At 39.5% G+C, this 15123-nt stretch overlaps 1 protein-coding gene across 3 annotated transcripts in view; it reads right to left on the reverse strand.

Moving 5' to 3' along the window:
* The window catches only part of KANSL1 (KAT8 regulatory NSL complex subunit 1), a 174610-nt gene that overhangs the window by 40547 nt on the left and 118940 nt on the right, over positions 1–15123 (reverse strand). For all 3 annotated transcript variants that reach the window (XM_082603434.1, XM_082603432.1, XM_082603433.1), the window contains 3 exons: positions 14191–14292; positions 5765–5877; positions 4776–4971 (listed from right to left, as the gene is read on the reverse strand). In XM_082603434.1, coding sequence (XP_082459560.1) covers positions 4776–4971; positions 5765–5877; positions 14191–14292 — 411 coding nt within the window. The remainder of the gene's footprint in view (positions 1–4775; positions 4972–5764; positions 5878–14190; positions 14293–15123) is intronic.

The raw sequence follows: 15123 nt of genomic DNA on the forward strand, positions 1-15123 counted from the left end.
CACTATGGAGAACAGTATGGAGGTTCCTTAAAAAACTAAAAACAGAATTACCGTATGACCCAGCAATCCCACTACTGGGCATTTACCCAGAGAAAACCATAACTCAAAAAGACACATGCACCCCAATATTCATTGCAGCACTATTTACAATAGCCAGCTCATGGAAGCAACCTACATGCCCATCGACAGACGAATGGATAAAGAAGATGTGGTACATACGTACAATGGAATATTACTCAGCCATAAAAAGGAACAAAATTGGGCCATTTGTAGAGACGTGGATGGATCTAGAGACTGTCATACGGAGTGAAGTTAGAAAGAGAAAAATAAATATCGTATAGTAACACATATATGTGGAACCTAGAAAAATGGTACAGATGAACTGGTTTGCAGGGCAGAAACTGAGACACAGATATAGAGAACAAACATATGGACACCAAGGGGGGAAAGCAGCGGGGGGTGGTGGTGCTGGTGTGATGAATTGGGAGATTCGGACTGACATGTATACACAGATATGAATAAAATGGATGACTAATAAGAACCTGCTGTATAAAAAAATAAAATAAAATTCAAAAAGACAAAACAAAACAAGGCTTTGAATACATTTCAGGGAAGAGAAAAGCACCAAAATAGGAAATATTCAAATCTGTCTAACTATTTGAAATGGTAATTATTTCACCCTCTAATTATGAAAATAAAGCACCATTAAAAAAAATTAACTTAGAAGTCTTAGTATATGTTGTGGTAATCAGAATGCAATGCAATGTGTTACTTTTATTGGCTCACAGACACTGCAACATCTGATAGAGAATTTGCCAAGAACAAAAATTAATTGAAATCCAGCATAATTTAAAGACATTCCAAAAATCTTAGTGCAAATCCAAGCTACATTTGTTTAATAAAAAAACAAAGAAACAAACAAGCAAAAAAACCCAAAAAAACAATTCAGTGGTTATGGAGGAAGTCCACTCTGAAAGTGAGGCTCTATTCATCATTATCTGTTAATCAAAGAATATTAGTTTAGAGTATTTAAAAAAATTCTTTTGGCTTGAAGACAGTTTGTAAATAAAATATTAGGGCCTCTACTTCTATTTACTTTATCTCAGCCTTTCAAAATTTATTTTGTATGTGTTTTATAATGCATATATAAAACACTCTCATAAAAGTCTAGAGGCTATTGTCCTAAGCACTGGGTGATTTCTGAGTACTCTGACACTAGAAAATAAGCTCCATGAGGGCAAGGACTTTTGTTCACCAATGAAACCCAGGTGTGCTGGAACACCGTGGGGACCCAAAATTGCTGAATAAATTTGCTTGGCAAATTCATCACCTCAAAATGATAGAGGGCAAGGTACTTGCTCAACAGCAAATATCACTGGGCAAGGATCCACTGAAGACACAGTGAGCAACTAAGACAGAGAGAATGGCCTTTGTCTCCAACTTTGGCAGAACTACAGCATTATTGCTATCATCGGCAAATGGTTTATTTCCCAAACTAAACTCATTTGTCTTATTTTCCACGCAGTTTACTTCTGCATGTCAGAATGATTGTTTTAGACACTGGCATTGGGACCAAAGGGGCTTTAGTATGCTTTGTATGTCTCCCCCTTGTTTTAAACATTTATATGTACTACCTTCAAAAGTACATCAGTTTTGGGGCATGAACAAGAAGAAACTACTGTCAACTGCAACAAAGAAGCCTTGCTACTTCACAGATATAAAAGAAAAGAATCCAGGAGGCCAACCTATACTTCAGAAAAATTTTATCACACCCTTAAATGTCATGACACCATAGCTAGCAAACTGCTGAAACAGAGAAAGGACACTATTTCTCCATGAGGTGATGTTGTTGGTAGGTTTTTGTTAAAAGCATCAAGGGCATGGCCAAAAACTATTTTCTTTTTCTTTCTTTCTTTTTTTTTTTTGTGGTACGCAGGCCTCTCACTGTTGTGGCCTCTCCCGTTGTGGAGCACAGGCTCCAAACACGCAGGCTCAGCGGCCATGACTCACGGGCCCAGCCGCTCCATGGCATGTGGGATCTTTCCGGACCGGGGCACGAACCCGCGTCCCCTGCATCAGCAGGCGGACCTTCAACCACTGCGCCACCAGGGAAGCCCCAAAAACTATTTTCTTAAACTTAACAGTAATATACTGTTTTCTTTGCTTTCCCAATATCAACTCTTCAACTGTTCAGAAAATAATTTAGATTTATATGACTATTAATAAAGAATTGATTCAAATGTCAATATGAGAAACCCACCAAATTCTTTTCCGGTATTTTGGTAATTCAGGCAGTCTGAGGAATAGACAAGAGAGAAATGGTACAGCCTAATAGTTAATTCTCACTAATAATACTTTCCTTTGGGAAAAAAAAAAAAAAAAAAAGATCATGGAAAGCTTCCCTGGTGGCGCAGTGGTTGAGAGTCCGCCTGCCGATGCAGGGGACACGGGTTTGTGCCCCGGTCCGGGAAGATCCCACATGCCACGGAGCGGCTGGACCCGTGAGCCATGGCCACTGGGCCTGTGCGTCCGGGGCCTGTGCTCTGCAGCGGGAGAGGCCACAGCAGTGAGAGGCCCGCATACCGCAAAAAATCATGGCAAGGGACTTCCCTGGTGGCACAGTGGGTAAGAATCCACCTGCTAACGCAGGGGACATGGGTTCGAGCCCTGGTCTGGGAAGATCCCACATGCCGCACAGCAACTAAGCCTATGAGCCACAACTAGTGAGCCTGCGCTCTAGAGCCCGCGAGCCACAACTACTGAAGCCCACGCACCTAGAGCCCGTGCTCCACAACAATAGAAGCCGCCGCAATGAGAAGCCTGCACACCTCAACAGAATGGCCCCCGCTCTCTGCAACTAGAGAAAGCCTGCGCGCAGCAACGAAGACCCAACACAGCCATAAATGAATGAATGATCATGGCAAAATTATATAGTCCAAATGCATACTATAACAAAAAAAAGCCAAGCAGTGAAAATCTACTGTCCAAATATTAATGGTTCCAACAATTATCTCCTCTCCCTTGTCCTCAGTTTTCTCACCAGCAAATATACTGTAATAGCATTATCTTAAGAAACATTCTCTTTCGGTCAAACAGGTTATTTCTCTGTTCTCCTTTACAGAAACACTCTTTGAAAGTGTTATCTATGATGGTTCCTTCAGTTCCTTCCGTTCCATTCTCTCCTGAACCTGATCCAATCAGAATTTCACTCTTCTACCTCTAACAAACCTGCTTACAAAGGTCTCCAGCAACCCTGGCCCCACGAAATCCTACGGTCAACTCTTAGTCTTCACCTAACTTGATCCACCTGCAGCATCTAACACAGACGATCATTCCCTCCTTTCTGAAACATTTTCTTCACTGGACTTCCACATACCATACTCTCTTGGTTTTCCTTCTGCTTCACTGGTCACTCCTTCCCAGTTTCTTAACTTTCACATCTCCAAAGACTTGGAATAAAAAAAATGCATCAAGGCTGAATTCCGTCTGAGTTCCCCACCATTCCCTATTCCCTTCCTCTGCTGTATTTTTCTCCCCAGAACTTAACACTATAGAACATACCATATACTTCATTTTATTGCTTCATTTTCTGTCTCTACCCATTAGATTATTTCATGAGGGTAAGAATTTTTGTCTGTTTTGTTTAGTGTTGTATTCTCAGTGCATAGAACAGATCTAGCTTATTGTAGGAACTCAAAAAAAGATTTGTTGAATGAATGAATGAATAAAAATAAAAGTGTAGGGCCTCCCTGGTGGCGCAGTGGTTGAGAGTCCGCCTGCCGATGCAGGGGATACGGGTTCGTGCCCCGGTCTGGGAGGATCCCATATGCCGCGGAGCGGCTGGGCCCGTGAGCCATGGCCGCTGGGCCTGCGTGTCCGGAGCCTGTGCTCCGCAACGGGAGGGGCCACAACAGTGAGAGGCCCGCATACAGCAAAAAAAAGAAAAAAAAAAAAAAAAAAAAAAAAAATAAAAGTGTAAACAGCAAGAGTCATCTTGTTCTAGTAACTTAGCAGCCAGATACCCCAATAAGCAAATTATATACATTTCAGTTAATCCTGAAACAACCCTATGAGATCTCTGAGGCACTGTGGGGTGGGGTGGGGCGTTAACATGCCCCCAACACAAACTACTAAGTGGCAGTGCCATGATTCAAACCCAAGTCTGTCCTCTTCAAAGTTAATGCTCTTAATCACTGCATGGTATTATTTTCACTGGAGTACTATTTCGTTGGTTTTGAACTAAATCCAACCCTGCTATTTGAAGAGTCAGCAATCAAGTTTCCTGTAGTTGTAAAATAATCTCCATTTTGTCTGTGAAGACAAACATTCGTTTAGTATCATCAACTTAGAAATTTTAATGGAGATTCTTATTTAAAAGGAAAGCATTCCACATTGCCATTTTCAGCGATAACAGTGTAAGTGAGAAGACACACCACTCCCCTTCAAAGTGTTGATGGCAGAACTTCCAACTTCCTCTCTCCCATTTCTAGTAAAATCTCAAGCCAATGGTTTCCAAACCTGGCTGAAGAGTCACCTAGGAGCTTTTTGTTTTCTGAAAACAAGGTTCCCAGGCCCAACTCCAGAGCAACAAAACCAGAATCTCTAGGAAACAGGGCTCAGGAACCTAGTATTTTTTAAAGCTCTGCAGGAAGCCTTGGTGGTTAGCCAGGTTTGGAAAACACTGGTTAAAAGAACCAAAGCTGGCAAGAAACTAGCACCTCTATCTGAGCATCTGGCTCACTGCTTCACAGTGACCACGTCTCACTGGTACCGACCTTCTTGGAAAGAGGCACGATGCTGTTGGGTCGAACAAGCCTCCGTTTCTTACAGCTCAGCACAGGACGTGTTCGGGCTGCCACACAGGTGCCATCAGTTGACGAAGAAACTAGATTCAGTCTTTGCTTTTTATGCAATTGCTCCTCAGCATCAGAGCTGTCACCTGGAATGTGGTCTGCCAAGACAGGCTGAAGACTACACAAGGGGAAGGAAGAATATTCACTTCTCAGAAGACATAAGGAAACAAAGCCTTTAATACTTGTTCAACCACCTCTACTTGCAAATGTTCACAGACACAAACATGTGTTCTAGAGCACACAGAGATCACCTCTTGATGCTGACGTCTGTTAATCTAAGTGGGTATGCAGCACCTGTACTTATTTTTAAGGTGCTCTTGGTGGATGCTACTCTACCATGTCTAAAAAATGCAGAAGTCAGTAAGTGAACTCAGGTTCTAGTGATTAAGTTCTCTTCTACAACAAAAACATGAATTCTTAAAAGTCTAGAAAATTGCAACTGGTAAGAATATTTTTAATATATATTGAGAATCAGTTCTCCTGTGAAACTTGCCTATTAGGGATGTGTACTCATTGTTCACTTGCAGAAGGATTCCTTGATCTTTCATAAATACAGATTTACAGCCTTTAGGGATCTAATCTGTTCTACAGTAGAGGATTTTATGTAAATATTTCTGGAATTCTACCAAGACAGGACCAATCACAACGATTCATAATAACTTTAGGACTTTTAATTTTTCTCCATGCTGAGTCGATTTTAGGCCACAGTAAGTAACAGGAAAATACATTAGAAGGCTACTTAAAATATACTTGCTACAGTGGGAGGCATGCACAATATTATGAAGTGATAAGGTTTCTGCTTCTTTAAACCAGGGTTACTCCTGGCTAGGGATAACTAAGAGCCTCAAACCCATCTTTAACAAGCCTGCTGAATATAAGAAGTGTACGAGTGTAGAAGAGATAAAACTTACGTATTAATAACTCCATTGACAGGTCTCAACGCTCCACATGATTTAGTAGACAATGACTCTGAAGGATGACCAGAGGCACCATGGTTTTCCAGTGGTTGAGAAACAGACTCAATCTTAATGAGAAGAAAAATGAAAATATATTATCAACATTTAACCAACAGCATCAGCCTGAAAAGCAGCACCATTTCATTTTAATGAAACACCTAAACTTTCTGATGACCAACTTGAAAAAAAACTCATTTACGGAACACATTTAAGTGTTTCTTGGATTTGTGTCTCCTGGGCTGCAGCCCTCACAAATCCCAAATAAATGCATTTTTGGGGTGTAAAAAAACCAAAACCAAAATCACTCACATGATTGAGGAAAAAAGAAAATAATTAAGAGAATCAGCTTTTGAGATTTTGCTTTGGCAAAATTTGGAGAATTTGCTTTGGAGGGAAGGGTTAGGAATTAAGATATTTAACAGACCAAAAGTAGTAAAGTGCCTACTGACAGGGAAATGACCTAATGACTCCATGGAAGAGAAGCACAGCAAAACAATTATATAGTACCAAGAGTCAGGTTTTCAACCCAAGGGTCAAGAAGGGTACATAAGTTCAGTAGGAAGGCAACTAAGAGGAAATTTAAATGTAGTTAATATCTGCTTAACTTCGCAGTGTATGCTGGAAGCTTGTTTCCAGAAAACCATACTCTCTCTCACTCTCTCTCTCTCTATATTTCACCCCTGTGATAAAAGAAATATAAACAATTAATAAAATGACAATGAATAACTAATAATTTCCTAATGCTATCAGGTAGTAACTTTGGACCATACAAATACAGTTGACCCTCAAACAACTTTTGGATTTGAAGTGCAGGGATCCATTTATATGTGGATATGTTTCAATAGTAAACACTAAAGTATTACACGGTCTGTGGCTGGTTGAATCTGCAGATGTGGAGGAACTGTGGATAGGGAGGGCTGACTATACATTATATGTGGATTAAATCCCATGTTGTTCAAGAGTCAATTGTATATGCTTAGAATATAAAGTGAAAAAAGGGAGGTAGGAAAAAAATTTGGAAAAGTTGGAATTTCACTATTTCAAAAGAAATTATATATTTACTAGGCTAAAAGGGGTAGGGGCAGCCATGAGATGTCAATCACATGGAGTGTCTGAGGTATTAGCAATAAAGCCACAGCTCAGTTATCCCTCGGCTCTGGGAGTTGTTGGAATACCACAGAATGGCTGTGGTCTTTGTCTCCTCCTTACCCTCAAACTGACTTTGGGGTGTTTTGACGTCCCCTTTCCTGTAACTGCTACCAGTACATATCAAAGCCAATATTTTGAGACTGAAATTCTATTTATCAGTATTGTTATATTTCTTTTTTGATCTTTTTACCCCCAAGGAGAAAACACCAAAGGATCTGAAGACCTGAGAACAGTCTCAAGAAAGGACAATACATTGGGAAAAAATTTAATACAAATTATCCAAAAAGTTAGATCAGGGTATACAAATAGACAAGACACATGAGTAAATTACAATGAGTAAACACTGGGAAAGTGTTCTGTCTTCCTTGTTAGATACCCTGTACATTTACTGTTATATCTTGAACAATTATATTAGTCAACAACACCAAAATTATGATAAATTTGGCTCATGTACTCATTGCCTTAAAAGCCACACTGATTTCCTCATGGAAAGTAATGTGTAAGAGTTATAAAGATGTTCATGTCTTCTGACAAAGTATTTTACTCATCCGTAAAACCTATCTTAAAGAAATAACTCAACAAAACATCCCCCCAAATCTTACACACAATGCTAGTCACTGCAATGATATGGATCAATAACCTAAATACTCAACACTTGAGGCATAGTTATAAAATGTGGTACACCAAATCAGAATATTGAAGATAATCATAAAGGATATTTCCTCTTCCTTTACCCAGAAGAATATTTAAATATAGAAAATAATAGGTAGAAATGATTTTGGAAAGGGGCTAAATTCTAAATATTTTTAATACAATTGTGGTGACTAAAAATATATGTACACAGATAATGACAAGGTAAAAATAGTGTTAAAGAGGCAGAATAGAGATTTCACCGGTGGCGCAGTGGTTAAGAATCTGCCTGCCAATGCAGGGGACATGGGTTCGAGCCCTGGTCTGGGAAGATGCCACATGCCGTGGAGCAACAAAGCCTGTGCACCACAACTACTGAGCCCACACTCTAGAGCCCGGGAGCCACAACTACTGACCCCACGTGCCACAACTACTGAAACCCGCGCGCCTAGAGCCCATGCTCCACAACAACAGAAGCCACCACCCTGCAACGAACAGTAGCCCCTGCTCGCCACAACTAGAGAAAGCCTGCATGCAGCAACAATGACCCAGTGCAGCCAAAAAAAAAAAGAGGCAGAATAGGACTATTCGAAGTTTTCTTTACATTTAGATAATATTTTTAACATTAAAAAAAAACCCCAGATAAACCCAACACCCTCCTGAATGCTAGTGAGGATTTACCATTCAGGGAACACCTCAAAAAGCCCAAACAAATATTATGGTATGACAAAGGACAGAAAGATTTAAGATTCAGGTTGGTGTTAACTAGGAGATGTGTGACTCCAGCCATGTTACAGCTTTCCTAGATTTCTGAAGTTCTGGTTTGGATGAAAAAGTTTCCTTTCAACATGAAAACACTGTGACTATGAACTTTTTGGTGTTGATCTGAAGAACTTCTGTCAACTTTGTATTCACTTAAAACAATAGGTTTTAGCATTAAATTATGACAGAGATCTGGTTTATATATCTACATGTTTTACAAGGTGCCACGTTTAAGCAACAGGTTGACTCTCATTTGATTAAGATTTATTTTCTAGGGATTATGGAGAACTAACCACCAGGATACCTGTCAAGACAAACTGTTGCCATTCTTTAACAAAATCTCATTTCAAAACAAGTTTACTTTTCTTAGCTAATAATCTATTCTTGTTTTTCATGCCTACAGATATATATTTAAAGGCCATTAATCTTCAATGTGTATTTTATTACTTTTCTTAGAGGAAGTTGGAACTTTCCTGGGGGTAATTCAGCCCCAAAATTAAAATAGAAGTCAACAGGCAAAAGGTTATTTAAGCACAGAAATGCTTGTCAAGGATACAGAAGCACACAGCAATTAAGAGCATCAAAGCCAGAGAGGAAACGTGCTTGAATTCCAATCCCAACCATACAAGGAGGCACTGAATATTTAGAAGGATCTGCTTAAAAACCTTGGGATATCCTACATGTAGTCACCCTGAGATCTAAAGCAGGGCACTGGGGCAACTAGGTTCATCATTCATTCTCAAATTCAAAGAGCTTAAAATATTAACCCCAATCCTCTAATAGTGTTTCATCTAGAAAAAGAAAAACACAACTCACAAACACATGTAATTTTACTTAGAGTTTCTTAAATGCATTCACATTGCCTTAAGAAAAAAGTGAACACTCCTTATCTTGCAGTCCAAAAGGTTGCAAAGACAGGGTAGAGAAACATTAACAAACACTTCACAAATATTAAATCCACACACTAATTTAAGCCCGATTGTTATTGCTGCAGTGGTTTACATCATTAATATTTTCAGGAAACTAAAGCATGACTCAGATATTTGCCATCCAATGGGAAACTGTAAACAGGAGTTGTTACAGAGCTTCTCTTGAGTTTTATGTGACGTTCAGATACACTCTGAGGGTACATGCATCCCATCCCACAGCCAGAAAAGAGTAGAAAAGCTGAAGTGAAGTGGTAGGTAGAGTGCTTCTGTAATCCCTCCTTTTTCTAAAGCAGAGCCCCAGGGATTACCTTTTGGGGAAATCTTAGAGTTAAAGGTAGCAAGCAGGGTTACTGAAGTGATTTTTTTCCTTGACTGAAAGGGCCAGATGTATGGAATAACACAGCAGTGAGATTCTATTTGTTATTCTTATAAAGTAGGCATCTGTTTGATTCATTACTCCACCTTCTTGGCCAGATCAATTAAGTGTGACAAAGAGCCCTTAAAGAAAAACTAGATTAAATTAAGGTTTATGGGGGGGGGGAGTAGATTTTTCTGGGGTCTGAGAACCCATGTTCACTGAATTTGTTTTACTAAAAAGTAGAGAAAGTAAAGGGGTAAAAATCAAAAGGCACAACTTAAAAACACATAATAAAATAAATCTCTAGGTGTGTATGAAAGATACGTGTATGTATCTTTACTTTAGTCATTCAAGTAACGCCATGCTGTAACTGTTTGAAATACCATTTCCCTTAGATGCACCATATTTGTTTGTCTAGAAAATTTAACAGTTCTGTTTTGGTTAGTTATTACCTTTCTGACAAACATTATCAAAATGGAAAGAAAAGGCTAACTGGATGTAAGGAATTCAACTTTCATTTCTGGGTCAAAATGCTCTCCATCTCAATGATACCCAGCACAGTCCTGCTTAAAATTACCAAAATATTGCTGGCCCATAAAGAGTATAACAGTCATTTCTATGAACTAGCACCACAGCCAAGAAACTGTGTTAAAGTGGAAGTGGAACTTTCTGAAATTTTCACTTCCACCAAGTTACTTACCTAGGCTTCAATTTCTGCATATGTAAAATGGGACTATGTGCCTCGCTTTCCTATGTCTCTATATTGAGGTCAAAATATAATCTATAATTATATTAAAACAACTTTGGGAGATTAGATTCGACATAAATACACTATCATGGGTAAAACAGATAGCTAGTGGGAACCTGCTGTATAGCACAGGGAGCTCAGCTCGGTGCTCTGTGACAACCTATATGGGTGGGATGGCAGGGGGAGGGAGGTCCAAGAGAGAGGGGATATATATGTACATATAGCTGATCCACTTCACTGTACAGCAGAAACTAACACAACACTGTAAAGCAATTATACTCCAATTAAAAAAAAGAAAGTTAAAAAGAAAACTTTGGGGCTTCCCTGGTGGCGCAGTGGTTGAGAGTCCGCCTGCCGATGCAGGGGACACGGGCTCGTGCCCCGGTCCGGGAAGATCCCACGTGCCGCGGAGCGGCCGGGCCCGTGAGCCATGGCCACTGAGCCTGCGCGTCCGGAGCCTGTGCTCCGCAACGGGAGAGGCCACAACAGTGAGAGGCCCGCGTACCGCAAAAAAAAAAAAAGAAAACTTTGAATTATTCGTTTCTAAAAATGCAACCAGCATAATGTTGTTATAAGTCCAGAGACTACTAAACCTACGATCTGTATTTACCAACACTGTTGAAAATCTTTCTCTAGAATCTAGAGAAATACAGTAATTGCAAAAACAGCCTTATAAATTCTTACTGTTCAACTTATTTATCCACAGCCCAATTTATTTTAAAAGTCCTAACTGGTTAGTCAGTGTTTTTTAATACTGTGGATCAAACGTTCCCCAGCCAGTATCTAACCCTCTACTCTCTATCTCAAAACCCTCATGGGGGCCAATGCACCATTCATTGTCCCTGATGACTGCAAAACTTCAAGGAAAAGAACACTGTTCCCATGTAACCAATGGTAGGAAGACTATACCTTGAATGTTTAAAAAGAAAAAGCAATAGCTTACATTTCTGTATGCTTTACTTCTGGGAAAGCATTAGTCCTTCACTTAATAGTTCACTTGTTAACTCCATCAATTCCACAAAGTAAGGAAAGGTAAAAGAATGAAGCTTGGGACTTCCCTGGTGGTGCAGTGGTTAAGAATTCATTCGCCTGCCGATGCAGGGGACATGGGTTCGATCCCTGATCCAGGAAGATCCTACATGCCACGGAGCAATTAAGCCCACGCGCCCTAGAGCCTGCACACCGCAACTACTGAAGCCCGTGCACCTAGAGCCCGTGCTCTGCAACAACAGAAGCCACTGCAATGAGAAGCCCACAAGCAGCAACGAAGACCCAATGCAGACCAAAAAAATTTTAAAAAGTGAGGCTTATTTTGCAAATAAAAGCAAACACAAATAATGACGTCATTTGTCAAAAGCCACAGAAGCAATGTTTTTGCTAAAACAAACAAAAAACCCCCTCAATTTCAAATCTAGTCTTTTGAAGAATATTTACCCAGTAGTTAAGGAGATGTAAGAAAATACACATGTATCTGCTCATTTGTGCAACAGAAATATAGAAAGGAAGGATAATGCAAAAACTAATAAAATTGGCTACCTACAGGAGGTGGGAACACAATGGAAAGAAGGTGGAAATAGGAACAGGGCTCGAGCCTTTTGTACAGCTTTAATTCTTAGCACAGTAGTAATGTATTGCATACTCAAAAAATAATAAATATCAACTACTGTGTGCGTGGGCAACAAGAAGTGGAATACTATAGTAACAAAAGAACGTAACTGTATTACAAAATAATTGCACAGTCACACTGAAAGGCGAACTAACCTAAGTACAACTTCGGGGAAATAGTATTTTGACTGTTTATTATAGTGCTAACACACTGTATACAATAGTGTACTCTGGTTAGTAAAGATACTTCTCACAGGAGTATGAGCTGGCAATTATGAAACTACTTTATATGGTACTAGGATTGAACAAATAAGTATCAATAAGGAAGGAGGAAGGCTGTGGTGTTAGACTGGTACTAGTATAAACTCATGGTTTTTAGTGTATATACAGATGGGTAGATAACAAAATATATGTGTGTATGCATGTAGCAGCATACATATATATATATTTACTAGCTTTGTTGAGAAGTCCTAGATAGAAGCAATGACACCAAGTAGCAATGAACACAACTAGTACCCAGATCTTGGTTTCAAAACCCTGTTCTCCAATAAAAAGAAGCAGGGCTGGAGCAGGTAAAATACAAGATGAGCCTGGAACATTGTGGGATGCCAGAAAGTGAGTGCTCAAAAAACAAGTGGGGGGGGGCATGTTGAAAGGACACAGACACCAATCTGAAAGAGGTCCCAATGCCAAAAGTTGAGACAACTGCAACTGAATAACTACTAATAGTAGTAGATTATAATCCATAACATAAAATTAATATCCATAAAACCACCCTGAAATAAATAACCGATTGATGGACGAAATAAATGGGGGAGAAAAGACAGCTCCTCCTAACAGAATTCCAATGAACAAATGTAGAAAACAGAAAATCACCATTTAGTAAACACCACAGCAATAATTATTGCAGTAATTTTGCAGGAAAAATCCACCAGTAGATGACAAAACTGTGGATTAAAGTATAACGAGCAACAGAAAAATGCATAGTATCCCCCCCATGAGATAGTCATTCATTACAAAGGGAAAAATACTAACTTTACAGTGGAGAAACCCGGCAGGCATCACATTAACCAAGTGAAAAAGCTATCACCGTCATCTTGTACCCCTCATATGGTATACTGAGAAGGGCACAGTATCACTTCTGTGGAATTACTGCAAAAAATGCATAACCTTTAACGAAAAACATCTGGCAACTCCATTCTGAGGAACATTACACATAATAACTTACCAATACTCTTGTGTCAAGGTCATGAAAGACAAAAACTGAGGTGCTCTCACACACTGGAAGAGACTTTAAAGAGATATGACAACTATATGGACTGTGGAACTCTGGACCAAAAAAAGGCAGCATAAATGAGAAAATAAGTGAAACTGGAATAAAATCTGTAGTCTGTATCAATGTTAATTCCTAGTTTTGACACTGAACAATGGTTATGCAAGGTGTTAACACTAGGGGACGCGGGGGAAGGCTATGTGGGGACTCTTGTGTACTGCTTTTGCAACTCTTCTGTTAAGTCTAAAATCAAATTTCATTCATACACAAATCTAGGAGTTTTCCTTAGATCAAATTACTTAAAACAAGAAATGTTAATACTCATAAAAGCCCGTGACCTTCTGAGAAAAGTAAAAATATGAAAGAAATAAATTAAAAGTGGTCTTGGAATTCAGAAGGAAAAGAAATTAATTTTGGTGTTCAGAGAAATAGGGAAAGGGAAGGAATCATGAAGAGGGATTTGAGCTAGGCTCTAAGGAAACAGAAGATAACAAAAAACGACAGCTTTATCCTCATTACAGAATTAAAGGGGGTAACTCAAACACCATTTTCAACATCTCTGTGAGTTAAACCTCTAGTCCGACCTTTCCATTTTATAGTGGCCCAGAAAGGTTACCTTACTTATCAAAGTTATCAGAGCCACATGGTCTCCTAATTCCCAGGAATATTCCATAATGTCACACTTTCTCTGGCTGTGCTGTCTTGAGAGTTAGAAGCTGCTTTTAAATTTTAGTCAGCTACATAACTGCACGAGGGGCCCTGTGGTGCCCTATTCGGGAATTCAGAGCTTAAAATGCCAGAGGTGATAAAAGGGGATACAACCCCTTCCTTCAGCCAATGCAAGGATCCTTATTATAGAGAATAAACTATGCTGAAGCTACACCCCAAATTCTCACTCATTTTCCCTTTTCTGTCTTTTATACTTACCAATTTATCATTCCCATGATCTGTCTTCACCTCGGAACTAAGTGGAAGAAATAAGTCTGTTGTGTGCTCTGGGGGAGGCGCCTCTCCAAGAACTATCAACCCCTGCAGGAGAGAGAGAAAAACAGCTTAAGTGGTGTAAGTTACAAATTTAATTTAATAGTTAATATCAAGAGTTAGGGGCAGGGTGGGTCTGGTTCACCAGAGGCCTTTTCCTTTATCCTATGGTTCTGAAACAAAATATACCACCAGCAGCTTTGCTCTTCCAAGAGTGATTTCAACAAAAGGCCCTAGCTGTAGCCATGAATACAGCCTATAAGACTCAAACCCAAGCTTCCCCTTTCTTCCACTTGAATGTATGGACCTACATGGCTTGTAGCATCTTTTATTCACATCTTCCAGATCTGGGATCTTTATCAGAGTATGGTATTTTACACTATATCACCAACCAGACTATACCATATTAACAATGGCAATGCAGTTTTTCTACTTAATTTGATCAAAAATGTGGCTTAAGGATGACCAAACTAGAAGTGCTACAATTATAAATGATGAGCTAAACCAACTATCTCTGAGCAACCACAACCACCGGGTGAAACAAAGGTGGAACAGTCTCTACGGTCAGTATCTTAGAAACCAAAAACTTAAAACTGTTCCAAAGACACCTGTTTCTCACAAGCATAAGCATTACTCCAGATTAGGTTCCTGCTTGACAATTTCAAGCTCAGATTTTACATTCATCCCAGAAAATAAAAAATGTAAAAAGAAATTTTAAATGACTCCATAAATCCTCTCCGTAGCCAACATGGGCCCAGCTTGTGGTGAAGGCAGAAGTTAGCTTACTATGAAAAATAAACAAAAACCACAGACATGAATCTCCCATGAACTCAAGTAGAGGTGACCAAAATCCAGTTATGACACTGTGTAACAGAAAGA

This window comes from Mesoplodon mirus, assembly GCF_964341445.2.
Source record: "Mesoplodon mirus genome assembly, chromosome: 18".
In the NCBI taxonomy this organism is placed as follows: Eukaryota; Metazoa; Chordata; class Mammalia; order Artiodactyla; family Ziphiidae; genus Mesoplodon; species Mesoplodon mirus.